Here is a 24,829-nt window from a genome sequence, read left to right on the forward strand (position 1 = left end):
ACAAAATAGAAAAAACAAAACAAAAACAGACTCATAGATACAGAGAACAAACAATGGGTGGTTTCCAGAGGGGAAGAAGGTGGCGGGGATGGGCAAAATAGGTGAAGGGAATTCAGAGGTATATACTTCCAGTTATAAAATAAATAATCACAGTGTCATATTGCACAGAGTAGGGAATATCACCAATGGTACTGTCATGGCTTTGTATGAGGATAGATGGTCAATAGATTTACTGTAGTGATCTTTTAGTGATGAATTTAAATGTCAAATCACTGTGCTGTAGACCTGAAACTAACATAATATTGTATGTCAAATATATGTCAATTTATAAAAGTGAACTATTTTTTGATACATGCTACAAAAATGGATTAACCTTTAAAGATACTGTGCTAAGTTAAACAAGCTAGTTATAAAAGATTACATATTGTATTACTCCATTTTATGGAGTGTACAGATAGGCAAATCTACAGAGACAGAAAGTAGATAAAATTATGCATGGGAGTGGAGGATGCAATTGAGAGGAACTGGGGAATAACTGCTCATGGGTATGTGGTTTCTTTTTGGAGTGATAAAAATATTCTAGAATTAGATAGTAGAGATGGTTGCACAACTTTTTGTCTATAGTAAAAAGCACCGAATTGTACACTTTTAAAAAACAAAAAAATAAGTAAAAAAAACTTCATAAACAAAAACAAATAAATAAATAAAATTTAGAAAATAAATGCGTATTACTATAAAACTGTTGATTCAGTGATTGAAGTCAGACATGAAATTGTTCAAATAGTGATCTTGTGTATATGTGTGTGTGTGTGATTTACCATCTAATTACAGAGAAGTAAAATGTTGCTTTATAAATATTTTAGTGTTTTAATTACTTAAGCAAGTATAATAGCACACAAAATGATCTTGCCTTTATAGGAAATAAAAAGGTAATAAAAGCAAAAACCATATCTCATATGACCTTGTCTCATATTTCACAGAAAAAAAATAATATCATCGAGGGGATAACTCAGCTTCCTGAACTTTTAGACTCTCCCACATCATGTTACCATTAGTCTAAAAATGTACAACATGCAAGATGTAATAAAACCCTTTTTTTCCCCTTTGTCTCCCACTGTTCCTTTAGACTTTCTTCATTGCCAGTACGCTTTGCCTTCTCTGCTCATCTTCAAATAGTAGTCTTATGTTGCCTTTAATTACCAAAATCTAGATCTGGAAATCAGAAATTTCCAGTATATCATATTAATTAGTGTTTTGATCCATATGCAAAATTAAGACTTCTCCTGTCTGTCAGTCCACCCCCAAGCCAAACTGGGCCAGTGCAGATGCTGCTTCAGTTTGGAAATGGACGGCTTGACAGGCTTTCCCTGTATCGTCATTCACTTGCCAGTATTGAAAATTCCAACCAAACCAATTCCAAACGAACTATGAAACAAAAACCCATTTATATTACTTAATGATTGTCAGAATAAAAAGTGTTCCTGATTCTCAAAAATATGTATTTTTAATATATGTGATTTATATAACCACTACTTCCATTACATAGTAAACATGATGTAGATCTTGGCAAGAGTGCACAACGTTTCAAGTGCATCAATAACCTTTCGTTGTACATTCATTTTATGGAGTACATTGAATATTCCCTTAAAACCTCCATTAATCATGTAAACCTTTCTTTTGTCCTTGTCTATGTAATTTCTGACCCACCTAACAAAACATAGTAGATGGATAATTCTCATTGATATTGCCCAATAATTTCACAAAAATGGGCCACATCTGAGGTTTTATTATAAATTATAAATATATTCAACATCTTACAAACTAGGCCTGAAAAATGTTTGAAATTCAAATTTACCTGGGAATACTTATTTAACCAAAAGTTTGATTTTTCACAGATTTTTTTGAAACATTGTGAGCCTAGTCTAGAAAATAAACTTAACCAAAATTAATTTTTTCAATAGCACCAAGTTCATTGATCTACAAATTTTATTTCTAAATATTCATATGTTAATGCATTAATGTATGTATACAATGGTTTAAATTTTCATTAATTGACTATTTTATAGTTGAACACTACATATCTCTTCCCTATCTTGTTGCTTATGCCTAAAATGTTTCATTTTCCCACTGCTCCTCATCCCCTTTTACATAAATTCTATTCTTCATTCTTTCAAGGACAACTTCAAGTCATTTTTTGATGAAATTTTTTCTTGTTTTTGCACTTCCATTTTTTCATGATTCGTTAAATAATACATTATGCTTTTTCAATGGTCTAAAATATTTTGGTACACATTTGCTGTTCCACTGGCTAACTCTTCTTAGAGGTTTCAGAAATCAATATTGATATTAATTCCTTCTACATCCTCTCAGATCTGCTCTGTAATGATTGGGTGCCCATCTTACACATTTGTATATCATTGTGTGCATAAGTCTATCATTCATTTTACTTCAAATAGTATAATTGTCCATTATACACAGAGCTGCTTGAGGGAAGAGTTTAATTTTTTTATCCCCTTTATACATACAAAAAATGATATAGCCATTTTTGCATTTACTTTTCTATAAAACTAGCAATCCATGAAACATAATTCATTAAAGGATATAATTTATTGTGTCCAATATTTGTTAATAAGATAGATATGTGCAAAATATTTTGTTTCCATGGTTTTAGTATTATTTATATCATGTTTAACTCTCATAAATACTGTATAAGTCTAATTTCTTTGCCTATATAAATGCTAAGACCAATAATAAGGCAAATATGAAATAGATTTAAACCATGTGACATAAATGAGAATTTAGGATACCTTCACAACTGTGGTTAAAAATATACACCATTGTCAGAAATATATGTATTAAAGGTTTGAGGTGGGGATTTTTAAGGTTCTCCTTATACCTTTGTTCATTCCCCCTCCTGGATTTTCTTACATTCAAAATTAAAGAATTATGCCCTCTTTAATCTGATCAATTCCATCCATGCCTCAAGTTTCATTTGTCACTTCTATCATTAAATGTCTCTTGGAAATGTTTTTTTGACTCTGACTTCTCTTTGAGGCTCCCTATATTTCCAGCCATCATTTGTTCATTTCCACTCAAATTTCAGCATATCAACAGAAAAACCATCTCCTACTTAAATAATTTCTTCACATGCTCTTTATCTTACTTATCTCTGAATCCAATAGATCACAAAGTCCTTTCCATTCTGCTGCTGTGTATTTCTCAATTCTGGCTCTGTTTGTTTATTCCAAACAACTGCCCTGGGTTTGTGCCACATCTTCTCTCTACATCAGTGTTTACCAACTTAACAAAGTTATTTTTTAAACATATCGATTTATGATATTGCCTCTCTACAAAAAAGCACATACATACATACATAAATACATGTGTATAATTCAGGATTACGGCACTCTGCAACCAACCTTCTCTCTTTCAGTCTGTTAAATTCTTACTATACGTTTCTTCTTAAATGCTATAGCCTTCATATTTCCTAATAATCCCAGCTAGATCTAATAACTGTATCCTATTTATGCCAATAATTATTCTGATCATATTCCTATTATGGAATTTTACTGTGGTTGTAATATATTTATACATATAGATATTTGTCTTATAGAGTGCACTGTTGACTGAGAAAAGTAAAGATAGTATTATTCAATTCATATCTCTTAAGAATCAAGAACAAGTATGAATAAATACATATATTTGATTGTGTAAAAGTGGCAGGAATTTTTTTTTAACATCTTTATTGGAGTATAATTGCTTTACAATGGTGTGTTAGTTTCTGCTTTATAACAAAGTGAATCAGCTATACATATACATATATCCCCATATCTCTTCCATCTTGCGTCTCCCTCTCTCCCACCTTCCCTATCCCACCCCTCTAGGTGGTCAAAAAGCACCAAACTGATCTCCCTGTGCTATGTGGCTGCTTCCCACTAGCTAGCTATTTTACACATGGTAGAGTATATATGTCCAGGCCACTCTCTCACTTTTTCCCAGCTTACCCTTTCCCCTCCCCATATCCTCAAGTCCATTCTCTAGTAGGTCTGTGTCTTTATTCCCATCTTGCCCCTAGGCTCTTCACGACCTTTTTTTTTTCTTAGATTCCATATATATGTGTTAGCATACAGTATTTGTTTTTCTCTTCCTGACTTACTTCACTCTGTATGACAGTCTCTAGATCCATCCACCTCACTACAAATAACTCAATTTCGTTTCTTTTTATGGCTGAGTAATATTCCATTGTATATATGTGCCACATCTTCTTTATCCATTCACCTGTTGATGGACACTTAGGTGGCTTCCATGTCTTGGCTATTGTAAATAGAGCTGCAATGAACATTTTGGTACATGACTCTTTTTGAATTATGGTTTTTGCAGGGTATATGCCCAGTAGTGGGATTGCTGGGTTGTATGGTAGTTCTATTTTTAGTTTTTTAAGGAACCTCCATACTGTTTTCCATAGTGGCTGTATCAATTTACATTCCCACCAACAGTGCAAGAGGGTTCCCTTTTCTCCATACCCTCTCCAGCATTTATCGTTTGCAGATTTTTTTTTTTTTTTTGGCTGTGTTGGGTCTTCGTTTCTGTACGAGGGCTTCCTCTAGTTGCGGCAAGTGGGGGCCACTCTTCATCGCGGTGCGCGGGCCTCTCACTATCGTGGCCTCTCTTGTTGCGGAACACAGGCTCCAGACACGCAGGCTCAGTAGTTGTGGCTCACGGGCTTAGCTGCTCCGTGGTATGTGGGATCTTCCCAGACCAGGGCTCGAACCCGTGTCCCCTGCATTAGCAGGCAGATTCTCAACCACTGCACCACCAGGGAAGCCCGTTTGTAGATTTTTTGATGATGGCCATTCTGACCGGTGTGAGATGATATCTCTTTGTAATTTTGATTTGCATTTCTGTAATGATTAATGATGTTGAGAATTCTTTCATGTGTTTGTTGGTAATCTGTACATTTTCTTTGGAGAAATGTCTATTTAGGTCTTCTGCACATTTTTGGATTGGGTTGTTTGTTTTTTTTTGATATTGAGCTGTATGAGCTGCTTGTATATTTTGGAGATTAATCCTTTGTCAGTTGCTTCATTTGCAAATATTTTCTCCCATTCTGAGGGTCGTCTTTTCGTCTTGTTTATGGTTTCCTTTGCTGTGCAAAAGCTTTTAAGTTTCATTAGGTCCCATTTGTGTGGCAGGAATTTTTAATTGACTATAATGTGATTTTCAAAGACTGAAATAATAATAAAATAAACTTAAGCATTTTAAGAAAACTGGGGAAATGATATTAACAATCATAGTATATATCCTTTACTCTGGGTAAAATTGTTTAAAATAGTATTATGATTATAATTGCCACCTCAAGAAGGTCACTAGCCATCCAGCTCATAAGCATAATTCTTCTGAAAGCCTGCTAATGGGGCAATGGGGCAACCAGGCTACAATCTTTTATACTTTGCCACATAGGAAATAGAACGAAATAAGTCATCCAAATGTTTCAGCACTATTTTAAAAGGACTCATACACTCATTAGCAAAGCACAATATGATGTGAATAATGATAATTATAACAATGAAAAATTATTTAAACATTCTGCTCCTGTTATTTTTCATTTGCTTACATCTGCCCACATAGAGTCTAGTGAAACTCACTAATCCCTTCTCATTGGAGAACTGGGAGTGCAAAGTTTTTCACTGAGCTTGCCTTCAAATTGTATTCACTTTGATCCAGTTTGAGTTCAGCCTTCAAACATCAGTATCTGACATCCGTAAACTCTTCGGAAAACTTCTAAACAAGATGTACAACTGTATATGAGTGCTTAATGTGTTAAAAAAAAATTAACTTTCAAAATACTTAGTTTAAAATGACTACATTTTAATACTCAGTCTCCACCCAAATAGGTGAAATTTTGCATGAATCAAAAAATTCTCATGAGGTACAAAATAATTAACTCATTACCTCTAGTTAATGAATAATGAAAAAGCCTTCTCAGAGAATCAACACTTGCTCCTTCACCACAGATTTTCAAATTGTGCCCTGCAGACGATCTATATCACAATCTACTGGAACACTTACCTACAATTCAGATTTCTGGATCTAAGCTACGTCAATTGTAGCAGAACTTCCATCACTGGGACATAGGATCCCAAGGAATTCCTAAGGCAAATATAATTTGAGAACCACTGGGAGAGCCACTGGTGAATAAGTCCCAGATTATCATTTGCATGTCTTATCTTCAGGAAACAGTTATTTCTTATTTATTTTTATTGAAGTAGACAAAGGCCCATTTGGGAATTAAACTTGAAGTGTTTATTCCACTTAGTAAAAAGCTAGTTTTATAATGTGTCTTGGCTTATTTTTCAAGAATAGAAATAAGAGTCATGAAATATGACTCATGCCCACATTCTATGTGAGAACTGGAAGATACCTGAATATAAACACTTTGTATAATTTTTTAACCCCTAAAATTTATGATTTTTAATGCTTTTTAAACATTTCCTCCCAAATGAGGAGAATATCTAATTGTCATGTATCATACATAGATAAATATCAAAGGTCAACTTATCTAATTTTTTGTCGTATTCATATCTTTGGGAGGTACTGACCTAAAAGCCACAGACTAAGTAAAATTGTCAGAGAATGCTAGAAAAGTGTTAGGTGTTTGAAATTACTTAAATACAATTTAATTATGGGAATTAAACTGTGTATTAAAGTTGATGAAAATCGGCACCAGTACTAAGTTTGAGAAACATAAACAAATATGAATTTATATCATTAACACCCTCATATATTAATTTGTTGTTACTATTTAAAACCGACACCCAGTTCCAATTAAGGAAAGCCTTAACTTACATTTGATCTATACAGTTAACTTTGCAGACCAGTTGGTCCACGCCACCCTTCCAACCTCAAATATTTGAGTGAAGCTGAAGTACTCATTCTCATTTAAATAGAGGTGGAGCTCACATAAGACCCATTATTTTAGTCATGTCTCTTTTGGTATTCTTTCAGAGTAATTGCCACCATCTTCTCTTTCTCATTCTTTCACCTAAAATAGCATATTGGAGGCAGTGATAAGAACAGAAATTCCACCTTTGCCTCAGAGACATCGTTTAGAAACATGCTGAGGGTGTTAACAGTTATTTGTACTTGATCTGCAGGTAGGAAGCAGGCCCTTGGCCAGAGTCTCCAGATAAGTTGGGAGGAGACATCTGTACATAATTCACTTCCTAACAGTCACAGAAAGAGATTGTGAAAAGGACCGAAGTGATTCTCAGCATACACACATTTACATATTCAGGCATATCTTGGGCACTCAAAATCCAGGAAAAATTTTCTCCTATGATATTATTTAAATAAATATATAAATCTGTATAAAGTTTTGAATTCTCAAATTATATATATATAAATAAATATTAAAATATAAATATGTACAAATATTATATCTAAAAATAAACTTAACACATGAACTTGTATCTTTAGTAGTCAATCTCAGTCATCCCCATGACAATCAAACTTTGGACACCTGGCAGAACGTGATGGTACATTTTCTAAGGCTGGATCTGAGTAGCTGTCAAAATTCAATTACTCTTTAATTCTGTATTCGGAATGACTTATTACATGGTTTTACCAACTAAATTTCAGTATCAAAGCTTATCGTTTTCCAGGTATAAAGATGGTAAATGGTAAACAAAGAGAAATAGACTTTGTGGCCCCATCTGGGTATAATTGGGTTCATGGTTCTAGGTATAATATTGGATACAATTATATGTTTTAGAAAATAACTATTGTACAAATAATATTTTAGTGACTTATAACTGAATCAATTGTCCTATAACTAGAAAGTCAATATAAACATGTTTGGTAGGCATTTGATGAAAACAGACTTACTTTATTTTGTTTATTTATTTATTAATTTATTTATTTAGGCCTCGCTCTGCAGTTGGTTTGCTGGATCTTCTTAGTTCCCCAACCAAGGATTGAACCTGGACCACAGCAGTGAAAGCTCGAAGTCCTAACCACTGGAGCGCCAAGGAATTCCCAAAAAACAGACTTACTTTAAAATACTGTTTTATTTATGACTAAGAAATTGTCTTAAAATAAATATTAATGTCTTATTTTCTGCATTCGAATCCATTTACCATACAAACAGTTCTCTTAAATGCTTATTATATTGAAAAAGAAAGGAAAAAGAAGCAAACACTTCTCTATGTTTCCTACAAATTATCCCTTTTTATGAAAACTATGAAGGGCTTTATTTCACCTACGTTGTTTTCTTATTCATTACAAAACTATTACACAGAAGAGACAAGTGAGAGAAGCATTTTGCCTAATGTGAATTAACCACATCACTTAATTGATTTGATCTCATAATGTATAATTTAGATCAGCTTGTTAGATGGTTTTGTCATTTAAAATTCAAGTAATGGAAACCATCAGCATTTTGCTGTAGCTTATTTTGACAGATGGAGATCCTCTACGGATGTCCTTGATTATCGTAGATGGAAGCTATATGACTATATGTAAAAGATTTTACAAAGAAAATATTTTGTTTTTATATGACTGCAGGTAGAACTCTTTTAACATGCCTGGCATTATTTCTATTTCTGAAACAGTATTCCCTCCTTTGTTTGTGAACAGTTCTCTCTGTAGGACTTTTGGGGCAAAACACAGGCATTAAAGGCAAATTGCATTTTAAGACGGAAAGTGATAAAAAGTTCTGAAGTCCCTTCATAAGATTAGGTCTTGTGTTCTCCTACCTAGGAGCTGTGTGATCTTGGACAAGCTACTTAACTTTTATTAATAATATACTCTTGTTCTTTTATTTCTAAAATTGAGAAAATACTATACAGTCATTGTAAAGCTAAATGGGAATATATATGCAAATCAGTTTGCATAATGCATGACACTTGGTAACTTATTAGTAAATATCACTGTCACCATCATCAAATGAAATTGGCAGGAAATTCTGATGCCTCAGGGACCATCTATTTTGCAACAGTAAAACAGCAAACTATTTACACTTGCATCCTACAAATGGCCATGACATTTAATTTTATTTTCATTTCTAACAGATTTATAGAAGGAAATGGATGGAAACGGGTGCTTAACAATGTCACACATGCATATGTACACACACAAAGCCAAAACGAATTATGATTAGTAAATTTTAAGAAATTATCTTGTGCATTTTTAAACAATGAAAAAAATGTAGCTCCATGAAGTTCATCTGAAGGAAGATTTGTTTTTCAGCATAATTGCTTAACAGACATGAACAAATATAGCTAGCTGTGGGAAATTCTCTTGTTAAGTTATATTATGTATGAAATATATGTTTTCTTGACTTTTACATTCAAAAGTTATTATTTCAGTTTGTCATTTCATGTCATATTTTCAGTTTAATTGATCCATGTGAGAAATATTCCTGCAGAAAGAGCACTGGCTTCTAAAGAGGTGGCTTTTCTGTTTATAAATGTATTCTGTCTTTTTCCTCTGAAGGATATAATTCAAAATGACAGTACAGTAAAAAGGGCTTGACACAAAGGCATGTAAGATTTCAAGGGGATTAATTTTTTATTCATGAAAATGTGAAAACCCTCTTCTTTCTCATGATTCAAAAATATCTCTCACCTATTATACTTTCAGGCTATAGTTCGAATATGCATGTAACACAAGAAGAAAATAATTAGATCACAGTGACCTATTTGGTATATTCCTTCTACCCTCTCATTTCTGTTTATGATGACAATTCAGCATATGTCATGTGACTCTTTTGCAGACGTGTCTAAAAAATATGGTTTAGAGTGGCAGGTAAAAGAAAAGAATATCTTTTCATTTTCATATGTTAAACTAGAAGAAATTTGAACTTTAGAATTAAAAAAAAAACCTTTGCCAGTTTTGTTGATCTTGGGCAGGTTAATCTAAGTCTCAGTTTTCTTAACAGTAAGATGTGGAAAATAAAGATCTCAGAGTGTTTCTGAGGAAAGGAAATATGAAAATGATAAAGTTCCTGACACAGCATGAAAATGCTCTAAAAGTTCAAATGCCCTTAACCCCATAATCTTTCCTAGTGGGTCTCATCTAGTTACTCTTAGATCTACAGATTCAACTTCGAATAAATTCCAAACAAGCCTGCTGCTTTGTACAGATTCTTTTCACTAGATAAGATCTGGAACTGATCTTCCTGTCTCCCTGGGACCTGAGCATGCCATCTTGGTTCCCTAACCATACTGTAGTTTCTCTCCCATTAAGATATTTTCATTTCCTTGTTGCACTCCAGCCTATTTGTCTGGATGGCTGTTCAAGCTTTTGCAAATTACCCTTCATCCATACCCAGAAGTTGTTTTCTTCCACCGGTTGAGTTTTATACTCTTCATCTGAAAAACCTCACTATCATCCTTGTGAATAAGAATACTGACACTGGGCTTCCCTGGTGGCGCAGTGGTTAAGAATCTGCCTGCCAATGCAGGGCACACGGGTTCAAGCCCTGGTCTGGGAGGATCCCACATGCCGCGGGGCAACTAAGCCCGTGAGCCACAACTGCTGAGCCTGCGCGTCTGGAGCCTGCGCTCCTCAACAAGAGAGGCCCGCGCACCGCGATGAAGAGTGGCCCCCACTCTCTGCAACTAGAGAAAGCCCTCGCACAGAAACGAAGACCCAACATAGCCAAAAATAAATTAAAAAAAAAAAAAAAAAAAAGAATACTGACACTACCTAGGAAGATCTCTGCTATTTCTTATACTCTAAACTGAACATATTTTTTATGCACAAATCCAAAACAGAATTCAAATGTACAATGTCACCTTTTATGTAAAAGTAGAACAATCTTTCAAACTAGTCTCCTCAATTAGCTATTACAGATTGCCACAAATAAGCAGTAAAATTGTTAAAAATCAGTATTTTTGAGGTGGGAACATGTTCTTCATTAATGCCACATTCTAGAGAATCAAATGCATTATTTCTTTCTCCTTTGAAATATTTATTTATATTTTTTCAGTTTCCCTGAATAGAAAGCAAGGAAAGTGTTGCTCTAGGACTCTGTGTTATTAATCATAACCTATTATTTACTAGCCATTTGTCATATACATCCCAGTTGCTAAAGTATGGTGATTTCTAATTGCCACTTTTATAACATTTGTTCAGTACACTGACCTTCTGATCACTAAGGGTATTTCCATAAGAAAATATAGGTTGATAATTTTAAGAAAAAAATGACAAAGTAGTAAATTATGTAAAACCACACAGCTAAAGGAATAAAATATCCATTTAGTTAAATATTCTCATTGTTATATACTTTAGTAGATAAACTCTCCTGGATTTAGAAGAGGAAAATGATTTGCTTTGTTTTGTTTTTTAAAACTGTTCGTGCAAATGAGTGTCTAGTGACTTCATCAAATTACTTATATAAGCAATGGAAGAAACAATTTCTGTATTCTAAGTCCTAGGAACACTGAACTATAATCTTTGAAAATGTACCAGAAATTGAACAGGTACTTATTGGTGTTAAATGTAATACTGCAAAAGAAAACTGGCTGTAACACAAGTGAGAAGTATTCATTTTCAATAAGAAATATAGAGTTACAGAGAAGATATAGGTGTGAATTATTCTATTATCATAGAAAGTGTAGCAATTTTCACCTACTGCAAAACTAAAATAAAATACAACTAAAGTAGAGAAATAGCATCACTGCAATGTCATCTGATATCTCCAGGGAAGTATACAGAAATGATTCAACACATATAATTGATAAAGTGAAGGCAGAAAATTTTATGCTAATTATATGATATAACAAATAGTACAGTGGCATATATGTCATAAATCTTAAATTACATTGTACTTTTCATATTTATATTACTTTTTCAACTAGTAAGAAATTAGACAAGATCCCAACCTATTGTGAATATTTTACTTTTATAAGAATTGATAACATGATTCGTACAATTATTGACTCATTTATATTTTTTTCTATTAAAATCACACTATGCATGATTCTAATGGAAAAATGTAATTCTGAGGACATTTAATTTTTAGCTTCTACTTCCTAAAGACAAAAAGTGTCTGGAAAATTACTGCAATTCCTGTAACATTCAATGAAATGTAAGACATTTTTTAAAAAGCTGCACTGATTTCGACTGAACAGGAAAGAACATACTTTTTGGGAATCGAGGTGGATTGTCATTGACATCTGTTAGGGTGATGTTGACTATTGTTGTTCCAGCTAACCCTCCCAGTTGTCCGCCCATATCCTTGGCTTGGATGAGGACTTGGTATTGTTCTTTGACTTCCCTGTCCATGTTTGGCAAGGCTGTTCTAATAACACCTTAAGGGGGGAAAAAAATAAAAGATAAATATCACAAACGGTGAGTTTTCCAAAATAAAATAGTCCACAACAAGAAAATGATTCTATCTAGATTCATTAGCAAAAAAAACATGCTAACAAAAATTCTGTGTATTAAAAAGTGAAACACCCAAAACATCCAATGGTTAGGATATAATTAAATATATTGTGGTAATAGCCATATAGTGAAATGCTGTGCAACATTGTGGAATATGGTTAAGGAACAATGTATTGGCTCTAAAAGATGGTCATCATGCACTGAGTCAACCAAGTTAGACATAATTTATACAGAATGATCCTACCTTTAAAAAATAATCAAATTGTTAGGCAATATATATTTTAGATATATAGTAAAAAAATTAAGTGGTTACACTGGAGGTGAGATTTCTAAAGAATGACATCTTCTTCTTCATTCTTATCTATTTTGAGGGATACATATATATTACTTTGCTTCTTTGAACACTTGAATATCTCCTTTGTGTATTTTATTTTGTCTTTCAGGATTCCTCTTACTTATATTAGCCGCAGATTTTTTTACTTAGATCTTGTTAAGCTTTGCCATTGCAGGGATTTTGTCTCTCTTGTCACCAAGTTACTATACTACAACCTCTAATGGAGTGCTTGTCATTTAGAAAAAACTCAATAAGAATGTGTTGACCGTCTGACTAGTGGAATGACTGGCTAAATGAAGGAAGGAATCTATAAATTATTTATTTATTTATTCATTCATTTATTTTTGATGTGGACCATTTTTAAAGTCTTTATTGAATTTGTTACAATATTGCTTCTGTTTTATGTTTTGGTGTTTTGGCCACTAGGCATGTGGTATCTTAGCTCCCCAACCAGGGATTTAACCCACACCCCCTGCATTGGAAGGCAAAGTCTTAACCACTGGACCGCCAGGGAAGTCCCTATAAATAATTTATAATCATGAATCATGATATATATGCATATTTACATAGCCTACTCATTTTCTGTTCTTGTGTTTGAGTGTAGAACTAAGTTATATTTATATTTATGTCTGTATTTATATTTATTCATAGTGTAACAACTAAAACCTTCTGGATTTATTGCAGGTAAATTGTGAATACATTTTATAACAAATTCCAATCTATACCTAATGATTTTAGGGAGAGATTGCAGAAAATTTGTCTTAAACCCATGTGTCTTTGATATTATTTCTTAAATAATAAGGCATATATGAATAACAAATTTAATATCAATTGTCAACACAAAATATAGAATCCTAAGCACAAACTGAATATACATCCTTATTTTATCTGTACTTACCTAATGCTGTTCTTTTGCTAATTCAGACTTAACTACAATCTGCAATTTCTTTTGGCCCTTTGCAGGAAATTGTTGCAAAAAAGGCAAGTTCCATTTTTTGCTCCTGCTGTTTTATTCATGCACTGCTGCTGACACTCTTTTACTTCAATCTGTTTGTCCTTTCTTCAGCTTGGATTTCTGATGTTTCATTTCCAAGTGTCTTAACTAAGATTCTTCATCTCTGCATCTCAGTGGCCTGGTCCTACATGCCTTAAGCTACATGACTTCTGCCTGCCTTATAATATTTATATTTTCTAGATAAATGCCTGGGTTTAATTCATATTCATACTGTATTTTCCTGTTGTTGACCAGATTTATCTTTACTCAGTTCATTTCCAATAAGTATATATGTATCTTTCTTACTCCATTCACTTAATTTCTGGTATGAAAATTTTCAATATAATTTACAAATATAAGTTTGATATATAAATTTTATGATATATGTATACATATGTAAAACATTGATTCTATGAAAAAGAGAGCAAATAAGCATTATCAGACTTATTTAAGACTAGAGTTTTTTTCTGATGATTTGATATAACTGTCATCAATACCCCTAACTGCCCTGCACTGCTCCTCCATTTTGTGTCTGATAGGTGATCTAGCCGCAGCTTCCAGCCATCCTTTTAGCGTAATGCTGCCTTTGGGAGACTGTATGTTAGAATTCAGAGAGGAAAGGGTTGTGTATGTAGTTTCAAAGGAAATCTCCTCTGATGACCATGATGTGCTTCCCCTTCCCACCACCATTTTCATTAGGAACCACTGTCCCAGAGAAATAAAATATGGCATTTCTAGAATTTTTTTAGAGTTGAATCTGGGGAATCAGGCAGACAACAAAATTCACTGTGAGTAGAGAATCCTTAAATACTGTGGTGTATTGAAAAAACCTGGGGCGGGGGGTGGGGGCAGTGGGGAATCTCCTATTCAAAAAGTTACTCTTCTTACGGCCACTGGTTGTTTCTAAACTTCCTAACATTTAAAACCAAACAAATGAAAATGGATTGCCTGGTCTTGAGCAAGGAGGAAACTTGAAAAGGACTGGACTAAAGTGCTTCCATAGCAAAATGTAACCAGCCGAAGGAATTGCTACATTCTGTCATTTCAGATCTTAGATTTAGGTTCAAGTATCCATCTCTATTTTTCAGCATTTGTATATAAAGATACAGCAACAAACTTGTATGATAATAGTTTAAGATTAAAAAGAAAAAACGTACATTTTATAAAACAGTATAAATACTTCACAGATACTCCACAGTAGTGATACCACAAACATTAATTAATTTGAAATAATTATGAAATAAATCCTATTTTTTGGGGAAAAAAAAAGAGTAGATAAGCAAGTTTACATTGAATACTGGTATGGTCTTGTACCTGATGAACTTTCCAACATATGCAAGATAATTAGAGCAAAATTAAGAATGAGAAAAATAGATTTTATTTCTGCCAATATGAATGGAAATATATGGTTGAGAGAGTTATAACCTTAAATTAAGGTTATAAAACCTTATAGTACCAGAGTATACTAATCTATCAGGGGATATATTCTCCCTTTGCAATCACCTTGGTGTTATAGGCAAGTCCCTTAGTTTTGGTGGATCTCAGCTTATTTTGTAAAAATGGGTTAGATATGCTGAAGAAAACTTTTTGAGATGAAAATAATGCAATACTATACATGAAAAATCATGAAATATTACATGTGATAATCGAGGATTTGGTTTTATCTGAGTTTTTCCTTGAATTGAGTGCTTAACTGCAGGATTGAAACATGGGACAATAGATTCAGTCAACACTTGTACTAAAATATGTTTCATTCAGGCATTGTTCTTAGGTTTAAGGGTGTAATGGTGAAGAGGCTTCCATCTGCCCCTCCAATTCCACTATATATACTTTTCTAGACTTTTCTCTGCTCTCTGGTTTCTGGTTGCCCTGGGCCAATTGACAGGAGATTAGATGGTAGAAGGAGAATGAAGTTGGGTTTTTCTTTCCATGGATCCCCCATATTCCACACTTTCTCCTGCCATGGTCTCTGCCTGCGTCTCTAGAACACCCTCATTCCTTCATCCCCAGTGTGGTAACTGCATCCACTTCTTATTTCTTCTCCAGTTTCGGCCTTATCCCTTATGGTTTCCCTACAGTCTGCTTGCACTTTAATAAAGAGTCCTTTTATTCAACTAATCTCAAATTGCCCAACTGGATATCATCTGTCTTCATCTGGGAAAATAATTGATAGAGTCTCTGTATAAGGTTCCTTCATGGAATGTACATTTAATGGGTATGTGTTCCTGTAAAGTGGTGAGGAGGTCATAAAGAAGCTCTTAAATGATTAAGCTAATTTCAGATGGTGATTGGTGTTATGAGGAAAATGAAAGAAAGTCCTCTTGAAGGTAGTATCAGAAATGTCTTCTCTGAGGAAAGACTGCAATCCCAGAGAAGTGGAAGAGGCCGACTTAGAAAGAACCCAGGGAGGAGTATCCCAGGGATGAAAAGGAGGAGAGCACTACTTCAAAGCATACAAGAATAGAACTTGGAGGTCGATGTGGCTGCAGCATACCACTGTTGGGAGGGATGGTATAAAATAAGACCACAGAGTGGGAGAGAAGTGAGCTGGTGGTTTTCAAAGATAAATAAACTCTCTGGGAAGGCATCTTGAAAATCAACAAGTAAGACTACATCAAACTAAAAAGCTTCTGCATAGCAAAAGGAATAATAGATAAAAATGAAAAGGCAACCTATGGAGTGGGATAAACTATTTGCAGATCAGGTATCTGATAAGGAGTTAATATCCATAACATAAAAGAACTCATGCAACTCAATAACCAACAAAAAAAATCTTACTTAAACATGGGCAGAGAAACCAAATAGAAATTTTTCCAGAGAAGTCATACAAATGGCCAATAGTTACATGAAAAGGTGCTTGACATCAATAATCATCAGGGAAATGTACATACATCAAAATTACAATGAGATACATATCACCTTATGATTTTTAGTATGGCTGTTATCAATAAGTCAAGAGCAAGAGATAAAAAGTATTGGCAAGGATGTGGAGCAAAGAGAACCCTTGTGCACTGTTGGTAGGGATGTAAATTGAAAATAGTATGGTGGTTCCTTAAAAAAAAGTAAAAAATAGAGCTACCATATGATCCAGCAATTCCACTTCTGAGCATGTATCAAGAGAAAGTGAAAACAAGATCTTGAAGAAATACCTGTGCTCCATGTTCATTGCAGCATTATTCACAGTAGCCAAGATATGAACACAACAGAAGTGTCCATCAACAGATGATTGGATAAAGAAGGTGTGATATAATGGAATTATAATTCAATAATTATAATTCAATAATTCAGACATGAGGATGAAAAAAAAATCCTGCCATTTGCAACAACATAGATGAAACTTGAGGACTTATAGAAACAGAGAGTAGGTTGGTGGCTACCAGGGGCTGTGGGGTGGGGGAAACGGGGAGATTCTGGTCAAAAGGCACAACTTACAGTTATTAGGTGGATAGGTTATAAGGATAGAATGTATATCATGATGATTACAGTTAATATTACTGTATTATATACTGGAAAGTTGCTAAGAGAGTAGTTCTTAAAAGTTCTTATCATGGAAAGGAAATGGTAATTCTGTGACCTCATGGAGGTGTGGTTAACACTATGGTGGTGATCATTGTGCAATGTATAAGTGTATCAAATCAACACATTGTATACCACTTACTTACACAGTGCTATATGCCAATTATATCTCAATAAACCTGGAAAAATGCTAATTCTTAATTTGAGACTATTCATATAGATTAGGTGGATGGATGGATGGATAGATAGATAGATATACATAGGTAGAGATAGATACAGAAAGGTAGAATGAACAATGGATGAATGGCTGCATTCTCCATTCACTGAGGATTAGAGTCCAGAGGAGACCTAGACCACTAGTCTGTTCTCAAAAGAGCAGTCACAGTGGTTAGGTCTGAGCATGAAGCGGTCACAGAGCCCCTCCAATCAGAAATCCTCAGAGATTATCCAGGTCGCTCAGATTAAAGACCTCACACAATCTCCATCTTCCCACTCCCTGATCTTAACTCTCTGATCTTATCTTCCACAACTCCCTCCTTTGTTCACTAGAGCTTTGTACCCTCTCTTCCCTCTGCTGGAAATGTTCTTTCCAAAATGTAACCATAAACAGCTGCTCTACTTCCTTCATATCTGTCATCAAAGTCATCTTCATAGGACTGTATTGGTCATTCTAACTGAAATTCTATACTGAATTAGTTTCCTATTGCTTCTGTAATAGATTTTTTTAAAAGCTAGTACATTCCTAAGCTTTATTAAAAATACGGTGTTCATGACTACACAGATAAAGTGTATACTTTTTTAAAAACTGTTGCCAATAATGTATTTTGATGACAGGAAGAGTTATCAGGTTATCTTGGGTAGGAAGAAAATTTAAAGATAGTATGGTCCGACTTTGCACCTATAACATGCCTTAACTATTCCTTAAGATTTAGAAGTCACTTCCCCAAAAGTTCTTTTCTTGGGAGTTTCCCCGCTCTCATGAGTCTATATCTAGTGCCTAGTAGTCACACTATGTATCATAGAGCGGTATCCTAGAAAACCCAAATGTAATCTTCTGAGGACCTGATGTCCTCCCCCAAGTAGGTGGGGATCTATTTGAGGATCGGCTTGATGCATCTCAGTGTCCTGGTAGCACAGGACCTGCCAGGTCATTGGTTATAAGTAAATGTGCATCAATTTACCCAAATCCAGGAAATCCATACCCAAATCCAGCACCACTGGCTTATCACTCATTACCTGCTTTAACTCTTCCAGGAATATGAAGCTCACAATCTCATGAGGTGCCTGCCCCTCTTATTTATGGACAATCATTAACATCTTTTTTTCTTAATGAAATCAAAATTCTTTCTTCCTGTAATTCATGCCATTGATAGCCCTCTGGAGCAGCAGAGAATACAACTAGCTCCTCTTCTACATGACAGCTCTACAACTTCTGAAAGGCATGTATCACATCCCCCTGGAGTATTTTCCTTTCAAGACCAAATAATCTTAGTTCTATCTGCAGATGTGTGCATTCCATGGTTTCTAAAATAAGGCAAGTGGAGTTCACACAGAGTTCTCGTGAAGTGTGACAAGGCAGAATACAAGGAAACCATTGCCTGCAGTACATTTTTAGTCATGTAATTTTACTGCATATATGTAAAATATTACAAAAGTGGTAACGGCACGTGTTGTTTAATCTTAATAATTGTCTATTTCCTATTTCACTCTTGAAGAAAAAAAGAGCTTCTGTCTTTATCTCACCAGCACTGACTGAAGTGTCTAAATCATGTAAGACTTTTCTCTGAATTAAAGTCAAAGGCATGCTCAGGCCATAAAACATTGTAAATATGTACATAGTAGTTTATATAAAGAATTAGCTCAAAATATAAAGTCTGACCCATGCTTTAATTTTACTATGGGGCTTTAAAACACTAACACATTTTTTTAAAAAAAAACTGAAAAGAATAAATATCAGTCAGGGTGGATGAGGTTTTATTTGGGAAGTAAGCTTGAAGAAAATAATCTCTAATCAAAAGGTGATAATTGAACTAAAAATCTTGAGAAAGTGTCAGTTCTCTCAGCACTTCATCAGATTTCCCAGACAGAAGCTAGGACAGAATCATAGAGCATGAAATATCAGGATAGTGGATAAAAGAAAAAAAGAAAGTAACTCAGGCACGCAATCCCATTCTCATTCAATTGTTTTCATATGAATCCTAAAAATGCACATGTGAATACATAACATAAAGACATAAATATGCACTTCTGACAGTGCACATAAACAAAAAGGCATTGATGAAAAAGTTCTGGAGATGGATGGTAGTGATGGCTACACAATGTGAATGTACATAATGTCCCTGAATAGTACACTTAAAATGGTTAAAATAGCAAAAATTCTGTTATATATATTTTACCATGACAGAACAATTTAAAGTTTATAGATTTTTTAAAATGTTGAGATAAAATAGTATTACCAATATAATGCTTCTCAGGTAGAGCTCAGATTATTTAGAAAAATCAACGTATCATCACCACATGATACACCAAATAGCAATATCTAGTTATCCAACTCAGACTAGATTTTAAAACCGTTTAGGGAAAAATTCAAATACTTTAAAAGAATTTTAAATGTAAATTAAGTCATGAGATCAATCGTTTATAATAATGTTTGTTTTCCTAAATGAAATAATTCTATTATCAATGCTCTGGAAATATTTAGCCTCTCAATTTCATGCATCAAATAAGATATTGCAATGCCTCTTGTTTAACATTTTATAGATTATAAGTGTTTTTCTAATGTATAATAAATATTAAGTGTAAAATATATATAATAACATAATATGTCAATATGACAAATATTTTAGTGTTTTATAAACATTAAGTATAATAAGGATCAATGTTATTTAATGTTTTATAAAGGTATCTACATTTCTGTTTTTTAAAAATATTTAATAACCATTTGAGACATATACACGAATGCATGCAAATTTTAAGTTACAGTAGACATTCTCTTAGGTAAGCCAAATAATTGCCAAATTAGCCAATTTTAAAGTCAATTAGGGGCTTATTTCATAGAATGCATCAATTTATATTATTTATAAATAAACCTGCCATATTTATACCTTGGATAGAGATGCTAGGAATGTTTGTCAAACAGCAATGTCAATGAAAACCTTTAAAAATATGTTCTCATTCCAAGTGAATACTAAATAGTTATATTTATCTCTTCATAAATACTTAGGCACCAGAAGTTTTGATGAGACTCTTCCTTTAGAAATTATTTTAAACTGGTTTCTACACTCAAATGTGGAAAATTTTAGATAATATTAGTTTTTCATGCATTTTATTTAATAACAGCAAAAGGAATCATAAAAGGAAACTATATGGCTGGAACAAATGGGGGCTATTTCTGAGAAATGGCAATTATCCTTGAGTTTTGATTTATTCTTATCTACCACAAGGTGATAAATTTGACAAAAAGTCTTCTTAATGGTTTCTGTGCACGAAGAACTAGTTATCATTCTATTAATGAAGTGCCTCACCATCTACTCTTTTCCTGTCTAGTGGTCTGGGGCATTGTTAGTATCAAGACTTCTGTCTCCAGTAAAAATCAATGCTTCAAAAAATCTATTCCATAGTTCATGCCAGAATTGTTTCACCTTCAGTTCTAAATAATAAGCATGATATAAAAATATAAATACACAATTAGAAAAGACATATTATGAATATACATACTCTTCTGTAAAATGATACTTTCTGAAGGCATTAGAATTTATCTAAAGTTGATATTGAACAAGTAAAATCAAGGGGAGGGCAAGTAAACCCTTCATATAATTGTTGTCTGTCCAGTATTAATTTGACCAAAGCAATTATATTCTGCACCCACGCTTTATGCTTCGATTCACCTTTGTATGATTTTTATCTTGCTTTTTTAGCTAGGTACAGTCTCCGTCTATAGTTATTTTTCCAATATTAAATCTTTGATCCTTCTTCTGCCACATTTATTCTGAGTATATAAACTCATCTACTCTATGGAATTAATCACTGCAACTCAGTAAGCGAAGCCTAATACTAAAAACCTCCCTCCTCACCAATCTCTAGACACCTTCCTTTCTTTTTCTCCCATCCTTTCTGTCTGTGAGAAGTGCTTCTCGGAGGCTGAAGTGATCTAGGAGACAGATATTGTCCTTACTTCTATTTCTGTTAGATTACCAGTTATGGTAAATTTGGAAAATGTAACTGTATAAGAAAAAATAACCCATAATGTTCCCTTTTGATAAAAGGATGTATAGTATCTTAGATAATCTCATTATTTGTCTATACATTTGGCCTATTGCACAAACCTTCTTAATTCCCCTGGAGCTTTGTACCATCATAAACTTCACTGAAAACTTCCCCAAACTTTTTTTATCAACAATTTTCCCTTTTTTCCACAAATATATGATTTTCCCAAAGGTAAACAACAATAGCCACCAAAAAACTTCCTCAATACCTATATTGCCAAACATTTTCTTCTCCTGTCTTCACTGCCTACTTTTGGAAAATAACTTACATTTTAAGTGTAATCTCCCAATTACACACTCACTCTTAACATTTGACCCCGTGGCTTTTGATCTCTGATCCTACTTCCAAACCAAAAGAGCTTCTTTGTCCTGAACCTTTCTGTATTTTCTTCATCACTGATGTTCCCTTCTTAAAGGACTAATGTCGTCCTTACTACAATCTCTTCCTTTTTAAGTTTACTAAAGGGAGCAACTCCCAGCCTTATTCCCTTCATTTTTTGATGGCTTCTGGCCCCCTGTTGGCTTGATGAAAAGGGTGAGAAGTGAGGACAGACAGAATGGCAGGTTTAGTTGACAGAAAATTTGCTGGTTCTTTATTTTCACTTAATTGACCTTGTGTTTCCAAGCAACACCCATCCATGGTTAATTATTAATTAACCTATATCTAATTGGTATTCCAGTTTCCGCACACTTCTGAGGAAGTATAAATTTTGAAATGTTTAACCCATTTGCATGTATAGTGTCGGAAACGAATACCTTTCAAATCAATGTAGGTCTTTAAAGATCTGTTTACAAATTTTAAAAGTAACTTATTAGTCCAGTAGGTTAACAGTTTATTCCATTACTTTAAACTGATGTGATAAACAGTACTGAATTTAATATGCAACATGTTATAATGTATTATATAAGAGTTGATAAAAACAACTGTCATTATGGAGTTTCTGCTTTAACTGTGACACTGAACACCTGCTTTGATCACTGGTCAGCTTGACTGGAGCTCCTTAAAAACTATCTTCACTCAAAAACAGATTCTCTAGAAACAGGGGGAACTCGTTTCATTTTAAGGGGAATACAAAATCGTCCTGCATGTTTCCCTGCCCTTTCTATACTTTGCATAGATTCTTATATTGGGCTTTGAAAACTGGAATTTCAATGGTTTGACTTAAAAACGAGAGTGGCTTCAAAAACATAGACCAGAAGAATTAGTGATCTTGGGGTTTCAAGTTTGTCAGCCCTCTTCTTTCCCCTACTAGAAGCATAAGTCTATATTTTTCCAAAGTCACCATCCATAACCCTTGATAGAGATAGCAATAGAAACTCCATAATCTTGGGTTGATTAGGCCCAAAACTGAATATAATTGAACCCAACCAAGAAAAACTGAAATAAAAGGCTATTTTAGCTAGAATAAACAAAAAAATATTCCTCGACTCTGGAAAATTTAAAATAAATCATACAAAGAATTCCTAACTAACAAATTTGGACTTGGCATATATGTGTAAAAAGGTTTATATTTATACCAAGTTCAATCTGAAAGAAAGAGTTCTGCAGCAGCAAGGTAAGAGCCTATCTTCCTTTGCTAGATGGGGAGCGCATTGAATCTTTATTGCAGTGTTAGAATGGGAAAGGGAGGTGATAATGTTGTCTCTAATAAAAACTTTACCTGTCTTGGGATCAATAGAGAAATAAGGCTGTCCCTGAAGAATGCTGTAAACGACTCTGGCACTGTTTCCATAGGTTGGGTCATCTGCATCCGTGGCCTTGACCTGGAGCACATAAGCACCTGGAAAATAAGACCATATGATTCTAGCATCTTTGTTTTATAGAGCTCAAGGTTATGTCTTTTATCTTCTGGACTCCATTTTCCTTTGGAATATGGCATTCCTTAATTCTGTGAGTATATGAAGTCACTGAGAATAACTTAACTATTATAACCAAAATGTTGAGCAACAATATTAGCTGTTAGTGCAAATGACACCTATGTTAAATATCTATTTTTAAAGCTGTGTCCATTTCCAGTAGCTAGGTCATTGACCTGAAAGTCATCACAATAGCTTTATTGATTTGCACACCGAAGAAAACATGACACCGCTTGCATTAGCTCATCTGCTTACTGTAGATGATTTAATTGCATGATTAGGATATCAATAGAAGAGCTAAAAGGTTTAAAGGCTTACTGAACTTTAGAGGGTATAAGTAATTTGCAATTGCAGTTTAAAAATCAACAATTACATACTCGTTTAGGAAGCCTTTAATTAGGACAGAATATTTGAGAAAATGAGGAACAGAAAATAATTGCAATTCTAGCTAGAGAAGCACCTTTATGCCTCAAGACTGAATTATTCTAAGTGTTCACTGACATAGGAAAACTTTAAAGACAATCCAAATTATCTGTAGCTTTTCTCATCTCTTGACACTTGGCCATATTATTTATGTACTAAGAGAAGCTGACAGGAGATTTTTTCAGCAGTTTTGTCTTACATAGTCATAGTCATAGTTAAGTCTTCCTCTAAGAACTTTTTAAGTGAGTATCTCTTCTTAATGTCCATTCAGTGTTACTATTCTGAATTGAGAAAAAAGTAGAATCAAAATTATCAAGCTCAGTATAAATAAAATAATATGCTGCTGATGAAGGAAGGAAATGCCTACTGAGCATAAAGGGAGTGAAATGTGCATCCAAAGTTACACAGTGGACAGAATACTCTTCACCTCTTGGAGGCATTCAATGTAACTGTCAGTTTGGGGAATGCAAGATTGCTCCATTTACTCACTCAGGCTTTTTTCTTAAGACAGTGCCAACCAGGAACAAAGTCAATCTTAAAGGTTTGCTCTAAAAGCTAAGAGAATGAACCATCTCTTCACCTCTACTTTTTTGTTACATGATGTGTTAGAATGCTGAAAAAGTAAGAAATCATAACTTCCAGTAGACATTCAATGCCAAATGCTTTACCTTAAGAGGTTTTGGTGAATCCGAGTTATATCAACAGATAAAGCACATGTTTTATTACAACAGCCTTTCCCAGAAGAAGACACTACTAGAAGGAAAGTAGGGAAACTTTTTTTTTTTTTTTTGGCCTCACGGCTTGCGGGATCTTAGTTTCCGGACCAAGGATTGAACCTGTATCCCCTGCAGTGGAAACTCAGAGCCCTAACTACTGGACTGCCAGGGAATTCCCGAAAGTAGGCAAACATTTCTAAGCTGTCAAGAATGATAACTGATATTATTCAACATCATCCATCATCATCATTTTCATCATCATCAATAACAATATTTGCAGCATCTTTAATAATTATTGGACAAATAAGCATTGGTAGGCATTGGGGACCTATAT

At 34.0% G+C, this 24,829-nt stretch overlaps 1 protein-coding gene across 1 annotated transcript in view; it reads right to left on the reverse strand.

Moving 5' to 3' along the window:
* Positions 1-24,829, reverse strand: part of LOC309623717 (cadherin-12) — a 525,281-nt gene that overhangs the window by 67,604 nt on the left and 432,848 nt on the right. Inside the window, exons 5-6 of the mRNA XM_082380840.1 lie at positions 23,161-23,280; positions 12,147-12,314 (exon numbers count right to left, since the gene is read on the reverse strand). Of these exons, the coding sequence (XP_082236966.1) occupies positions 12,147-12,314; positions 23,161-23,280 (288 nt within the window). The remainder of the gene's footprint in view (positions 1-12,146; positions 12,315-23,160; positions 23,281-24,829) is intronic.

This window comes from Balaenoptera borealis, assembly GCF_965194805.1.
Source record: "Balaenoptera borealis genome assembly, chromosome: 2".
Lineage (NCBI taxonomy): Eukaryota > Metazoa > Chordata > Mammalia > Artiodactyla > Balaenopteridae > Balaenoptera > Balaenoptera borealis.